Source organism: Salvia splendens, chromosome 11, assembly GCF_004379255.2.
Source record: "Salvia splendens isolate huo1 chromosome 11, SspV2, whole genome shotgun sequence".
Classification (NCBI taxonomy): Eukaryota; Viridiplantae; Streptophyta; class Magnoliopsida; order Lamiales; family Lamiaceae; genus Salvia; species Salvia splendens.
In genome coordinates this window covers 2671404-2685827 of record NC_056042.1, presented here as the reverse complement: position 1 = coordinate 2685827, position 14424 = coordinate 2671404, and the positions used below count along the sequence as shown (strand labels likewise).

General features: G+C 35.8%; 1 protein-coding gene across 1 annotated transcript; it reads right to left on the bottom strand.

Moving 5' to 3' along the window:
* Nucleotides 1-621: 621 nt before the first annotated feature.
* LOC121755509 (ABC transporter B family member 9-like) lies at nt 622-5652 on the bottom strand. The gene is made up of 11 exons (XM_042150806.1): nt 5361-5652; nt 5083-5137; nt 4817-4992; nt 4514-4735; nt 4205-4443; nt 3606-4128; nt 3247-3520; nt 2526-3171; nt 2205-2433; nt 1598-2128; nt 622-1519 (listed from the first exon to the last, which is right to left on the bottom strand). Exons 1-11 carry the CDS (start codon nt 5595-5597, stop codon nt 875-877), a joined length of 3777 nt encoding a protein of 1258 aa, XP_042006740.1. The 5' UTR covers nt 5598-5652; the 3' UTR covers nt 622-874.
* Between the last annotated feature and the right edge of the window lie 8772 nt (nt 5653-14424).

The window sequence follows — 14424 nt, the reverse complement described above, 5'->3', positions numbered from 1 at the left end:
AAAATATGATTTAATTACTCCCTCCATCCGCCTTTAATAAAATATGGTTTAATTACTCTCTCCCTCCATCAATAATAGTCTCATTTCTTTCCGGTACGAGTTTTAAGAAATGCTAAAAAAAGTGAGTGGAAAAAAGTTAGTAGAATGTGAGTCTCACTGGTATATATTAGTTTTAAATTAAATATGAGTGGAATATGAGACTCTACTATAATAAAGGTGAACCGAGACTTTTATTCGCGGACGAACTAAAATGGAAAAACGAGATTCCTATTCACTGATAGAGGGAGTACTAAGTCTTTTTGATATGATCTGTTATCACTTGTTGAAGAACGATGATGAATCTTCTAAGAGTGCGATGAAAGACTTGATATGCATGGATGACAGTAACAAATGAGTGTGGTAATTCATGTTCTACGTCAAATATATTTATCAATGAATTGAAAATCAGAGAGAGAAGTCAATAAAAATAAAATTCATAAAGGGGTATAGTTATTAGATATTAAATGAATCATACTTTATATCACTACATTAATAATTTTCTCTCTATGTCTATAGTAATGGATCTTATGAGAGTTTGAGTTAGATTTTTAGTCAGCAATCAAATGAGAAAGATGAACTAAGTAAGCATACCAAATCAATGAACATTAACAAGTATAACTGAATAACTACATCTCAGAAATTCAAAACTTCCTTCAACACAAAAAAGGTTTCTTGACAGTGAACTAATCATAACTGCCATTTTGTCACTCTCTCTCTCTCTTCTCAATCATGGTAGCAAAATTAGAGAGAGAAAAGCAGTCAATCAAGAATTATTATGATCAAACTAATCAACAAAAAAAGCATGTTAACATACTTATTTAGACTTCATCACTCACTACTGTGCACTTGCATGAAGAGCAACCAAAGATGCATAAACTCCATCTTTGATCTTCATCAGCACATCATGCTTCCCCTTCTCACAAAGCACTCCGTTCTTCACCGCCGCAATGACATCCGCCCCCATTATCGTCGTCAGCCGATGCGCCACCACAACCGTGGTTCTGTTCACCATCACCCGATCCAACGCGTCCTGCACTATCCTCTCCGACTCAGCATCCAGCGCGCTTGTCGCCTCGTCAAGGAGAAGGATCTTGGGATCCTTCAGTATTGCCCGAGAAATGGCTATCCGTTGCTTCTGACCGCCTGATAACTGCACGCCTCTCTCCCCAACGCCCGTGTCGTAGCCATTAGGCAGCCCGGAGATGAAGGTGTGAGCGTTGGCTGCTTTCGTTGCGTTGATGATCTCTTCCTCTGTCACCTCTCCCTTCTTCCCGTAGGCGATATTGGCTCGGATTGTGTCGTTGAACAGCACCGGCTCCTGACTCACCAGCCCCATCTGTTGCCTCAGCCAACTCAGCCTGAACTTCCTGAGCTCCACTCCGTCCAAGAAAATCTGGCCCGAGTCAGGATTGTAGAATCTCTCTATCAGCGCGATGACGGTTGATTTTCCACTACCGCTCTCTCCAACTAGAGCAACTGTCTGTAGAAAGTAGGAGCGGTTTTAAGCAAATGCAAGTATTGATAGAATTAAGAGGAAAACATTGAGAGATATATATACCTTTCCAGAAGGTATGGAGAGGCATAAGTCTCTGAAGATTGGAATATCCGGTCGTGTGGGATACTTGAAACTGACATGAAGAAGCTCAATCTCACCGCGAACGCTAGACAATGTCGTCCCATCCTCTTTGCTTGAATCGATCTTAGGCTTGCTGTCGAGCAGCTCGAATATAGAGGCAGCAGAGTCTTTCACTTTGTTGACATCCGGAGCTGTGGCACTAGCTTGGGAGATCCCAGTTGCAGACATGGTTAAGGCGAAGAAAACCTTGAATACTTCACCAAATGATGCTCTGCCGTTTTGAATGAGAATGGCTCCTATATAGAAACAGAAGGCCTGGGTGCAGTAGAGCGCCAACGCACCAACACCAAAACCTGCACCACTTACAATTCCGAGCCTGACTCCTTGCTTCAGAGGACCCTCGCATTTCTGCTCATACATCTTCATCACCTTGTCCTCCGCACTGAACGACGCCACTGTTCTGATACTGCTAACAGCGTCGTTTGCTATTTGGCTAGCCTCTTCATACATAACCTGCACAAACATTCCATTCAAAAACTTGTTTCTCATGTGTGTGTGTGTGTGTGTTTGGTTGGTGGTGTGAAGAGACCTTGGCATCAGCAGAGAAGCCTTTGTAGAATCTCATCTGAAGGAATCCTTGTAAACCAACAAGAGGAAGGACTGCTAAGATAATGATGGCCAGCAACCAGTTAGCAGTGAAGGCAATGATGAGACCTGCTAAACAGGTGGACATATTTTGGGCTATTAGTCCCAAAGCATCCCCAACAATGCTTCTAACAGTCGCGGCATCACTTGATAATCTCGCTCCGATTGCTCCACTGCACATATCAAACACCTCCAACCATCACAAACACACACTAAAACATATAAAAGGGTGTTTAGATATTAACTCCATTAGATAGTGACAAACCTTGAGTTTACAGGATCATCAAACCAACTGATCTCTTGGTGAACGACCTTCTTGAAAGACAAAGAGCGAATCCTCTGGATCAATTTTCCACCTGCAACTCCGAAGAAGTAGTTCTGTACAGGAAGGGCCAGCAGAGTACTGAGGCCTAGCACAACCATCATAAGCCCCCAAAAACTGGAATCCTTCTTGAGCTGACTCGGAGGTTCGAAGAAGATTCTGATAGCTGTTGACAGCAAAAGCCCGAACATAGGGAAGACCAAACCCTGCACTCCTGCACCTACACACCCAAGTAGCAAATATGGCACTTCAGGTTTGTTCATGGCTGCTAGCCGTCTGATTGAAACTTTGCTGCGTCTGCTCGTTGTGATTTCATCAGGTTCTTCTACATCATCTTCTATAGGCTGGATCCCTCGTAGGTCAAAGGTAGGAACACCATAAAGTGAGAAAGAATGCCTCGATGAATCATTGCTTGAGGATTTGCGCATGGACAGTCTCTGGCTGTCGGATCTGCTCAAGCTTCTTTCTAAGGCGTGAGGGGTTTCTTCTTGACTGCTAGGACTAGTTTCAGCCTCTTTGCTCCTTTCTTGCATGCGAACGAGCTGCGTATAAGCTCCTTCAGGATCTTTCATCAGTTCATCATGTGTTCCTATAATTCAAACGTTAGTATGTGGATTGCAATCAAGACTGAAATGATGAAAAAAACATATGCATATGCGTGCACCTTGCTCAACCAGTTTCCCTTGATGCACAAGGGCTATGATATCAGCATTCCTGATAGTTGTCAAACGATGTGCAACCACCACTGTTGTACGGTTTGTCATGACATTGTCGAGTGCTTCCTGAACTGTTCGTTCTGACTCGGCATCAAGAGCGCTCGTTGCTTCATCAAGAAGTAGAATTCTGGGATCTTTCAGAATGGCACGAGCAATCGCAATCCTCTGTTTCTGACCCCCGGAGAGCTGGGTGCCATGTTCGCCCACCATTGTATCAAGACCCTGCATTGTTGAAGCTTGTCATTTCCAAAATCCATTAGGAAAAAGCATGCTAAAGAATGCCAGACAAAAGAGGAATATGTCTTTCCTTTGGTAACTTGTCAATGAACTTAGCAGCATTAGCAAGCTGAATAGCCCTTCGTATCTCTTCATCCGTTGCATCTTCCTTCCCGTATAGTATGTTCTCTTTAATGGAAGTGGCAAACAAGATAGGTTCCTGGCTCACAAGTCCAATCTTTCCTCTGATCCATTTCAGCTTTAACTTCTTCAAGTCAACTCCATCAATCAGAACTTGTCCAGCTTCAGGATCATAAAACCTCTCCACGAAGCTAATCACGGTTGATTTGCCACTCCCACTCTGCCCAACCAAAGCAGCAGTCTTCCCACTCGGTATGAAAATCGAGAAGCCTTGAAATATCTGGACTTCTGGCCTTGCTGGATATCTGAAATACACATCTTTGAGCTCGATCTCCCCTCTTAAATCCTCCAAAATAATTCCACCACAATCAGCATCGATTTTTGGTTTCCGATGGATGGTCTCAAACATCTTGTAGGCAGCAGCTTGCCCTGCTGCAAAGGCGTTCACACACGGAAAAGCCTGGCCAATTGCTCTGGTGGAGAAGCATAAACCATACTTAGCGAAATAAGTTATTCTGGAAAACAAGAAACTAAGTTAATGCAACTTACATCCCCCCTGTCATGATGGACATGATAACATTCACAACTTTCCCTCCACTGTATCCTTTGGTGATTATCAGTTTGCCTCCATACCAAATTGCAAGTCCATAAGTAGAAAAGACCATGAACAACATGCAACCAAATCCAGTGCCTGAAGCTAGCCCTTGTTTCACAGAAGCCTTATAAGCAATAACCAATTTGGCGTCGTACTTATCCACGGCTTGTTTCTCACCAGTGTAGGATTGAACCTAGACGAGTTAATAGCAAGTTTTAACTTGAAAAAGAAGAAGCAATTGAATCAAAACTCTGAAAACATACCGTCCTAATTGCTCCAACTGTTTGTTCAACTACATTTCCGGCATCAGCATAAGCAGTTTGTCCACGTGTCGCCATCTTCCCCATGAGTACAGCCGAAACTGCTCCTGCTGCAACAAGAGCAGGAATGCACGTACACAAGATGATCGACAGGAGCCATCCTCTACAGAAAGCAATAATAAAGCCTCCAAAGAATGTTGAAAAAAATTGAATAAATTTTCCCACCTGCATGATCAGCTCATATTTAAGAATCCTTGCCTCTTTTATACCTTTTACAATGACTATTATCCCAACTTAAGAGCTTACTTTTTCACCCATGGCTTCTTGAATGAGAATCGTATCGCCTGACATCCTCCCAATGATCTCTCCTGTTGACGTTTGAGTATCGAAGAACTCGACATCCTGCCTTAATATAGTTTTCAAGTATAGTCCTCTAATTCGAGTAGCCTGTCTTTCACCAGCTACCATCCAACACACCATCTCTGTTCATGATTTCACACACACAGTTTATGGCAATAAATGTAAACCGCAAATTGCATTCAAATGCAGTAAATAAAAAATTTAACACTCACGCAGAAGTGAAGCAATACCAGCACCAATGCCCAAGTATACCAATTTCAACGAAACCTGCAAAATTTAAAGCATCGCTTCATACAAGTTCAAATTCAAATCAATTTAGGAACAGTCTCACGTCCGCAGAAACAGGCATGAAAAAATTAGATTCAATCGAGCAATTAATTAAACGAAACAACTCGATTCAGCATTATCGCGTTAAATTGGACGACAATCGGCTGCATGGAATCCCCAAAAAAAAACATTCAACAAAAAAACAAAAACCTAAATCGATCACCTTGGAAACTGCATGCACAACAGTTGATCGATCACCACCGCCGAAGGAATCGATCAACTCGCCGAAAATAAGCGTCATGAGCGGCTGCGACACGCCATTCCCGATGGCTGAGATTGTGCCGACCACCATTAGAACTATGTCGAGCTTGTCTGCAAAAGAAAACAGTTTATAAAACGGCACTTTCTCATCCTCTTTCTTCTCCGGTGGCTTCACCTCCGCCGCCTGACCGCCGGCCATTTATTCTGCGATTCAGGAAAAAAAATTACGAAGCACTTTTCTTAAAATTGGAGAAACAATCATCCAATTTTGATCTGATATATGAATCCTATTACAATTTATAAGTTGAGTGTGTTATATTTATAAATATACGTATAAAAGATTTGTGGATGAATCCGTCGTTCTCTCTTTTTTGTTAATTTTATTTCTAGAAGTTCATGGGAAATATTTACTTTATATTACTTGGTTTAATGCGACTAAATCTATCCACTGAAATACTTTGGATATAAAATATATTACCTCTGGTAAACTTACAACCCCTCTAACACTCCACCACATGAACTTTTTGGGAATATTGTGAACATTGAAAATTCTTATACATTTAACATAAAAATTTTCATCCACACAAACTAATAATTCATGTTTAATCTTATATTTTTCTAAGCAATTATTAGTAATGATATATAATTATCATCCACTAAATTTCAATTATATTTTACTAGATTCTAATACTATTACTCCCTCCGTCTCATAATAAATGTCATATTTCTTCTTTAGTTTGTCCCACAAAAGATGTCACATTTTCTTTTTTTTTTGAAAAACGTTTTCTCTCACATCAATATAAATAGAGTGAACTAACTCAAAAGTCTCTAACTTTTCAGTTTGCGACACTGTAGGTCCCTAACCAAAAAAAATAACGCCAGGGGACCCTAACATTAAATATAATCACGAATCATATTTTTTCGGACCAAAATACCCTTAGGCCCTAAAAGGACATTTTTGTCACTCCATTATATTGTTGACATGTGATTTCTGCCACATTTTTGTCAGCAACTTCTTATGTAATTTTCTAATAAATTCTAGTATTTCATAAGTAATTTAAATTTTGTCATTATTTACATTTTCTAATTTTTTTTATAATATACATATTTATCATTATCTGCATTAATTAATATGAAAATAGTAAAATGAGACCATTTCTTCCTTATAAAACTCACTTTCAGGTATTTTTCGATGTTTTCTATTTCCACTAATTTTTATTTGTTTTTTACCTTGATTTATCGATCGATTTTATTTATTATGATAGTATCCCAATTTTGCAGTATTAATTTATAAATTTACATCGTCTTGATTTCAGATACTATTATTAATAAAAAAAATCTACAAGGATTAAATAGCTAATGTCACATGCTTGAATATTTTCAAAATATTACTCATGTTTCAATTTTATCATGAATGACAAGAAACTATGCAAATTTATATATAAAGATTGAATATTCATATGATGTTAAAAATTTCAGTTTGAGTTAAATTATAATTTATAATAAAATATTAATAAATATAAAATCATTTTAAAGTTAGGCTTACATTAAAAAATTAGTTCGATGATATATAATGAAAAAATATTTTAAATGCTAGTGTTTCAAGAAAATAATACTGTATCATTTAATTAAATATGAAATATTTTCTATTATGTGTATTATTGATTCAGATTTTATTTCATAAATAACTTCACTTTTCCATATTTTTGTTGTTTCTCAATGAATTTCCTATATGATATACCTAGTATATTGTTACCACTAACTAGAAATAGAGGAATATAAGAAGTTTTTTATGTACAAATATTGTCAAAACTTTAATCACGTATAAAGTATCAGAACTTATTAGGATATCACATAAGAAGTTGCTGGCATAAATGTGACAGAATTCATATGTCAGCGAATTTAGGGATTGCCAAAAATGCCCTTCAAACCATTTGGGCATTTTCGTCCGAAAAGTGGCTAAAAAAACATGATTCGTGATTATGTTTAACGTTAGGGTCATCTGACGATATTTTTTTTTATTAGGGACCTACAGTGTCACAAACCGAAAAGTTAGGGACTTTTGATATAATTCACTCAAACCGAAAAGTTAGGGCCCAAGAGAAAGTAGTACTGAAGTTAATTCAATCAAATCTCTTATAAAAGTACGGAAATAATCTTTCTTTGGTATTTGAAGATTTAACAGGTTAGTTAATAAATGTGATAAGTTATTTAAATTTTTAAATTTAACATGTTAGTTTGTATTTAAGATTGAATTGTAATTGTACTAGAATACTAATTATTTAATCTCAATCATAATGGAAAAGTGAAAATTTTGAGAGTAATAAGATAATTTGAGTTAATTATCATGATTGAATTTTTAATGTAGTTTAATTAACTCACCTACTCGTGGATTAATTTAACACATCAAAACTTAGAAAATATCAAAATATACATGTGAGGAGATAAGAATTAATTAACCACACAACCTTATTAGCTATTTCAATGAAAAAACATCAATTAATAATTTTTATTAATGTTAAAATATCATTAAATTATTTTATTTTAATAGCTTGTCAGTGGTTTAAAATTCGGCCCCTCAAAAAGAATTTGACTGAATACAACTCAACTCGGAGCTCAACCATACTACTGAGGTGTCAAAACGGGTAGCGGGTGGCGGGAAACCCTCAACCCGACCCGCTATCCACCGGATATCGGGTACCCACTACCCGGCGATAAAGGGAAATGGGGCAGGATCGGATATTTTGTTTTAAATTTTTGCAGGTATGGGTATACCCGCTACCCGCACGGGTATACCCGTTAAACCCGATAATACTCGTTATTTTTAGGGTTAGGGTTTTTAAATATTTTATTTTAGTTAATTAGTTTCAAGTTTATATATAATCAGTTTATATTAAATTTTTTAATGGTTGATTTAATTTTAGACATGCTTGATGTTTCTGTCATATTTGCTTATTTGAAATTTGGATTTGCATTATATTTCATACGTAGTCATATTATATTTAAGAGATGAGAAATCACCATATTTGTGCATAGTTAATAGTTGGAAATTATGCAAATACAACAAAGTAAAAAAAATACAAATCTAAAATCACAGTGTAGCAACTAGCAACAATCCCAAAATCCATTCTATAATTACAAACATGTACATAAAATTATTGTATTAGATGGCTAGCATTAATGATAAGCGAAAACTAAAAGCATAATACCGTTGAATAATATAATACACAATTCAAATTATGCCTGCGAGTTTGGGTACCCGCAACTGCGGGTTTGGGATACCCGATGCAGGTATCGGGTTACCCGTATAACTATATGGGTCGGGATTGGGTAGTATAATATTGAAGTTTTTAGGTACGGGTACCTGCAAAATCAGGTTTAAGTATCCACGGGTACCCGTTTCGACACCCCTACTTATACTAGTAGCATAAATGAACTAGTATGCCCCCATTAACAATTTTAATAAATGGAATCTATGCAAATTCCAATATATGTGAGTATAATTTTCATCACATGTTTATAGTTTGATGTTTTATAAGTAAACTTTACCTTGAAATAAATACTAAGAGGAGTATAATTTAATTCCGAGTATTCTAAATTAAGTATGAATTTGTGTAACATGGCATCATTAAACTTTTAAATTGTAATAACTAATTTAAGTCATCATTAACATGATAGTGTTTTATTCAAGGCCATACACGTCTACTTACTTTACTGGTTAAAATTCGTAATTAAATTTGGACTTTTTTTTGTTCACATTTTATGTTATTTTATTGTAAAATTTTCGTTGAAATAATTTGCAATTGCAAATTGAATACTATTTCTTTGATAAAAGTTTAGAATTAATGATGCATGATATGTTGGGAACCTAATTCCACTCTGAATCAGTGTAGTCGCAGTTTATTTTGTCCAATGAAATTCGGCTTTTTCATTATATTTTATTTTTTAAGGCGTTACTATATAATCTTCATATTGACATTCCAATTTAAATCCATTTCCTCGTAAAACCATAACGCGTTTTTCCCTTTCCAAAATTGTAGAATTATGGAAATGTTAGGCTAGATGTTCTCCTCCTTTTAACAGATGACACTATTGATGCATGCCCATTTTCGGTAGTATTTCACATGTGGTGTGACTTACCTCGTTCTCAGCATTCGGTCCTTATTAAATGCACCTTTCGTCCCATAAAAGATATCATATCGTGGAACAACATAAGATTTTAAAAGATTTTGTTTTGTGCATTAACACTCTCCGATTCTTTGTCAATTTTACTACTCAATTGGTCGTAACCTATTGTTAATTTAATATGCAGACTTTGCATTGGAAGAAAGATTTGAGAAAATTGGGAAAGAAATGGTGCAGAAATATTTAGTTAAAAGTAGTTATAAGTTGTACGAGACCTTATACTGTTATACATTATTCTTGCAAGCAAGATAAGTTATAAACAATCTATAAATTCTTGCAAAATGTATACTTTTAGTTTCATATATCCTCAATTTATCTTTATTCTATTTTGAACTGTTATTGTCTATCTATTCTGACTATGATTTTCTCTCTAATAGCAACTTTCTTGCTAGCTTATAAACTCAATTATCCAGACATATCAACAATTTAGAATCTTTGGATAAATTACATTTTAAAAGATATTGGAGCATATAAGTTCTGAAAAATAAGTTCAGCCAAACACCATTAATTGAAGAATCGATGTCCATACACAGGCTACAACAAACAATTTTAAATTTTGAATATCCATCTCCACCATATGTTATTCGGCATGACTAGAATAATAATGTACTCCCACTTTTCCATTAAAAATAAAACGTTTCCCTTTTCGGATCTGTAGACGAGATCTCTGATTTCGGAGATCCAATTGAAGATCGTGCTGCTTCCATGTCGTCGTCTGTCTGCATCTTCATCTCTTTGAGCTGCCGCCGGAGTTCCTTGACTTTGAGCTTGCATATATATACACGTGATTGAATTAATACTCCTATTTAGCATATTGGTTAGTTGAAACTGTTGAGTTTGATATGATTTCCAGCTACCATTGTCACATGATTAAACGTAACAAATTAATTAGCATGTCATTAGTGGCTTAATTGTCACATATGTTGGCAGTTCTTACAAGATGGTCCAATTATTTTGCCTAACGTGAGATTAAGAACAAAGTAAATGTAGACATTTTCTTCTTTTCCATTTTTGTTAGTTGTCAACTAATAGTAAACATGTTCTTTTCCATTTTGGTAAATATCACGCCGCTAACTTTTCCTTTTTTTTACCAACTAAATAACATGTGAACATAGCTTAATCATGCAATTTAATACAAACAATATTCAACCCACACACAATTAGTATACAATAATGAACAAAGCTTAATAGAGCAATTCAATACAAACCAAATTCAACTCACACACAATTTTACAATAGTGAACAAAGCTTCATCGAGCAATTCAATACAAACCAAATTAAACCCACACACAATTATACAATACTTCACACTTTCAACATTTGAATTATTGCACACCATCATAGCCAATTCAAACACAAAATATTACAACCAAATTCGCACTCCCCCAAACTTGAGATCTATTCTAAACAAGATTACATATTACACAAATATAGAAGCTCTAACTTTATCTCATCAAACTTTTTCTTCTTTCTTTTTTTTTCTCTAGAAAAGACCTCGACTTTTGCAAATTTGGAGGTCGTCTTTTTCTTTCTTTTTGTTTCCTCTTTTTTTTTTCTCTAAGAACTTCATTCTTTTCACTTATACGTTACATCAAGTCTAAAAATGTCTACACTTTACAATTCACCACCCAACACTCAAAACTCAAGTCACCAAAGCTCAAACTTGTTTTTAACACCCAAATAGTAGCAAGGTCTATTGATGAGGCTAAAATGAGGCTTATTTAAGTAGCTAAGTGATTGGCTAAGTGTTTACACAGATGATAGGAAATTAAGCTCAAAGTGGCTTCTAGGGGATCATGTGTAGGACTAGGCATGTGATCATTTGGCCATGGAGTTCATCCTAGTGCCTTATCCTCCCATATCGTTGACACAAATGAATACAAGCACGCAACTCGATAAAGCAAATCAATCCAAAATAATTTCCACAAGACATGTGACTTTCATACTCTCCTCAACTCAAGAAATCGGATGTACTCACAACATGCTCTTTCAAATAAATCATGCACAAATTCTATCCATCCTAAGCTTCAAAGATCAAGTAAGATCAAGCAAGATTTCCCAACCAGAAAGCCGAAGATATAGCATGCACCCGTTAATTACATGTTTCAAAACACTTTAGCAAATAATACACCCAATAAACATGCATCCCAAATCATTCACAACCCCCCCAAACTTGAATGCTTCATTGTCCTCAATGTATGCAAAAGAGAACATAAAAAGTAAAGGGAAAGAAGACTCCCCCAAACTTGGCGTGATATCCAAAGTGCATTCGGGTGGGTGGGTGGGTGTATTTTCCTTTGTAGGTGTGCTTCCTCATAAGTTCGAATGTGGATCCTATCTCCACGTTGCTCCTACAAAAAGAAAAATTAAAACAACAAAAAGAAAACAAAATACTCAATTCATAAAAATACATCGAAGGAAAGAATTGAGCGAACAAAACCCTCGATTTATTAAGAGAAAATAAAAAGAAAACTAAAAACTCATTGGGTTGCTTCCCAACTAGCGCCTTTGTTTAAAGTCGTTGGCTCGACTTAGCCTTCTAGCTACAACTCTGAAACAAGGAAATAAAAAGTTAGAAAACTATACAAAAAATAAAAATAAAAAGAATCCTAAATTAAATAACCAGTTGCCTCCCCGGCAACGGCGCCAAAACTTGATGTGTAATTTTCGAGCTTTTATATCAATGAATTACTTACACACAAGCTTAATAAAATAGCTCTAAAATTACAACTTTCTGCAAGAGTACAGATGTAGTTGTAGTAAAAGAGTGTCGAACCACAGGGAGGCGTAGGTTATTTAATTAGAGAAAGATAAAAATAAAGAAAGGATAAAACAAACAAAGATAAATAAAATACAAAACTAGAAAATAGGATAAGAAGAAATCATTGCTCCTATATGTCTTGGGCATACGAATTGGGATACTTCGATGGATTACTACGATCAAGACTATGCTTAAGAGGATTAAGTTTGTTTTACGCTCCCTATCCGCTGAACACTTCAAGAGAATTGTATACCTAGGATAAGCTGAACACGTCTCCCAAGTTCTAGTCACTAACCTATCACTCCTGCTAGGTCGCGCAGTAAGCTTTAGTTTAGCTTCTATGATTGTCAAACACGATAATTAGCTCATTTTAACTTAATGCCCACGCGGAAGCGCAGCAGACACTAAACCAAAAATATAGAAGAAAACTATCGATCCACTCAAGATTATCTCCCTGAACAAGTATCAAATCTCGAGTTCCTTGCATATGAGTACGACCAAAATCTATGCTAAAGAGGCAATAGAATAATGGCTACAAAGTTCTACCTATCTAGACGTCTCAAGATTTGTAGAATAATTAAACAATTCATAAACAAGAATCACACGTAAATCAAACCATAATAATCATCTAAGTATCCAACAATTCACCCTACAACATATTCGGAGCAACGAAGGAAATCTAGCCAAACATACTAAAATGAATTACACCAAAAGAACCGTGAACCGTGAACTCCGTGGTGTTCTCCAACTCTAGATGATGGATGATCTCCTCCGGGATGGAGTATGGATCCTCCCTTCCTCTTCTTCCTTCTCCTTATTTCTTCCTCAGCCGTCCTCTCTCTGTTTCTCACGACCTCTTCCTTATTTAATTGCCCAAAACTCCCGAGAGAAAACTGCCAAAATGCAGTTACAGCACCAAACGCCCGACCGGGCAGAATTAAAAGAGAAATTCGCCCGACCGGGCGAATAATCTGTACTCCTCATGCGAAACTGAAAACGCCCGACCGGGCGTTTTGCAATACGAAAATCGCCCGACCGGGCAAAGTCTCTGGACTCCGAATGCCTTCTCAGCTGTGCATTTCCGACGACTTTCCAGCTTCTAACACCCAAAACTACACTCAAAGCACGACTTGGTGAGTTACAATTCACATAAAAGTGTGTAGTCTAAGGGGAAAAACATAGAACATATGCTTCGCATCAGCAATATGTTCTAAATCCGATGGTTTACATTTTATAAAAATTAGACAACAAATTTTCAATACTTCAAATAGCTAATTATTTTTATTAAATTATTGAAGCTAAAATTAATAGACTAGTATGATGAAAATTCGTCATATATTAGTCATTCGCTACATCATTATTTTATTTGGTAGATAAAATATATCTGTCCCATAAAAATATGTGCACTTTCCATTTTCGTCTGTCCCACAAAAATATGTGCATTCCATTTTGGAAAAGTTATATCATTTAAATAATGTAGGTCTCACTATCAACTAACTCTACTTTAACTACCATTTTCCTCATCTCTCTTACTTTACCATATCATTCTCATTTCTCTCTTACTTTACCAATTTTGTTTTAATTCTCGTGCTACACTCAATGCCCATATTTTTATGGGACGGAGGGAGTATAAAGCTAATAAAATTACAAAATTTTAAAGTTATATCCTTAAACAGATAGTACAATAAAAGAGGGAGAAACAAAACTAATTGTCCATGTATTGCCAAATAAATTACCCTTGTACATTCAAGCAAGTCTTTTAATATGTGTAATTAATGAACAAGGGCAATATAGTACATATATAAAACGTAAATTTAATTAAAAATAAAATAAAATGTATAATTACTATTTAAACCCCATTATGACATTGTCATTATGTCTCTAAATCATTTTCCTAAATTTAAATGCAATTATAGATTAAGTGATAAACTAATGCTACAAGTCATGTAACTAACATTGCTAGAAATATTTATATATACATAGGTGGGTAGTGATAAAATGCAAACTCTAAATATTGTACAAACTCCAAACTGGATCTTTAGAAAATGTCAACAGATGGCAAAATAATAATAACAAAAAA

What these genes read in the sequence shown, in the direction of transcription:
- LOC121755509 (XM_042150806.1), bottom strand. Translation starts at nt 5,597, where the DNA reads ATGGCCGGCGGTCAGGCGGCGGAGGTGAAGCCACCGGAGAAGAAAGAG. An exon ending in TTGTGCATGCAGTTTCCAAG is followed by an intron (nt 5,138 to 5,360) that starts GTGATCGATTTA and finishes TAAATTTTGCAG; the next exon opens with GTTTCGTTGAAATTGGTATA. An exon ending in CAGTTGGAGCAATTAGGACG is followed by an intron (nt 4,444 to 4,513) that starts GTATGTTTTCAG and finishes TAACTCGTCTAG; the next exon opens with GTTCAATCCTACACTGGTGA.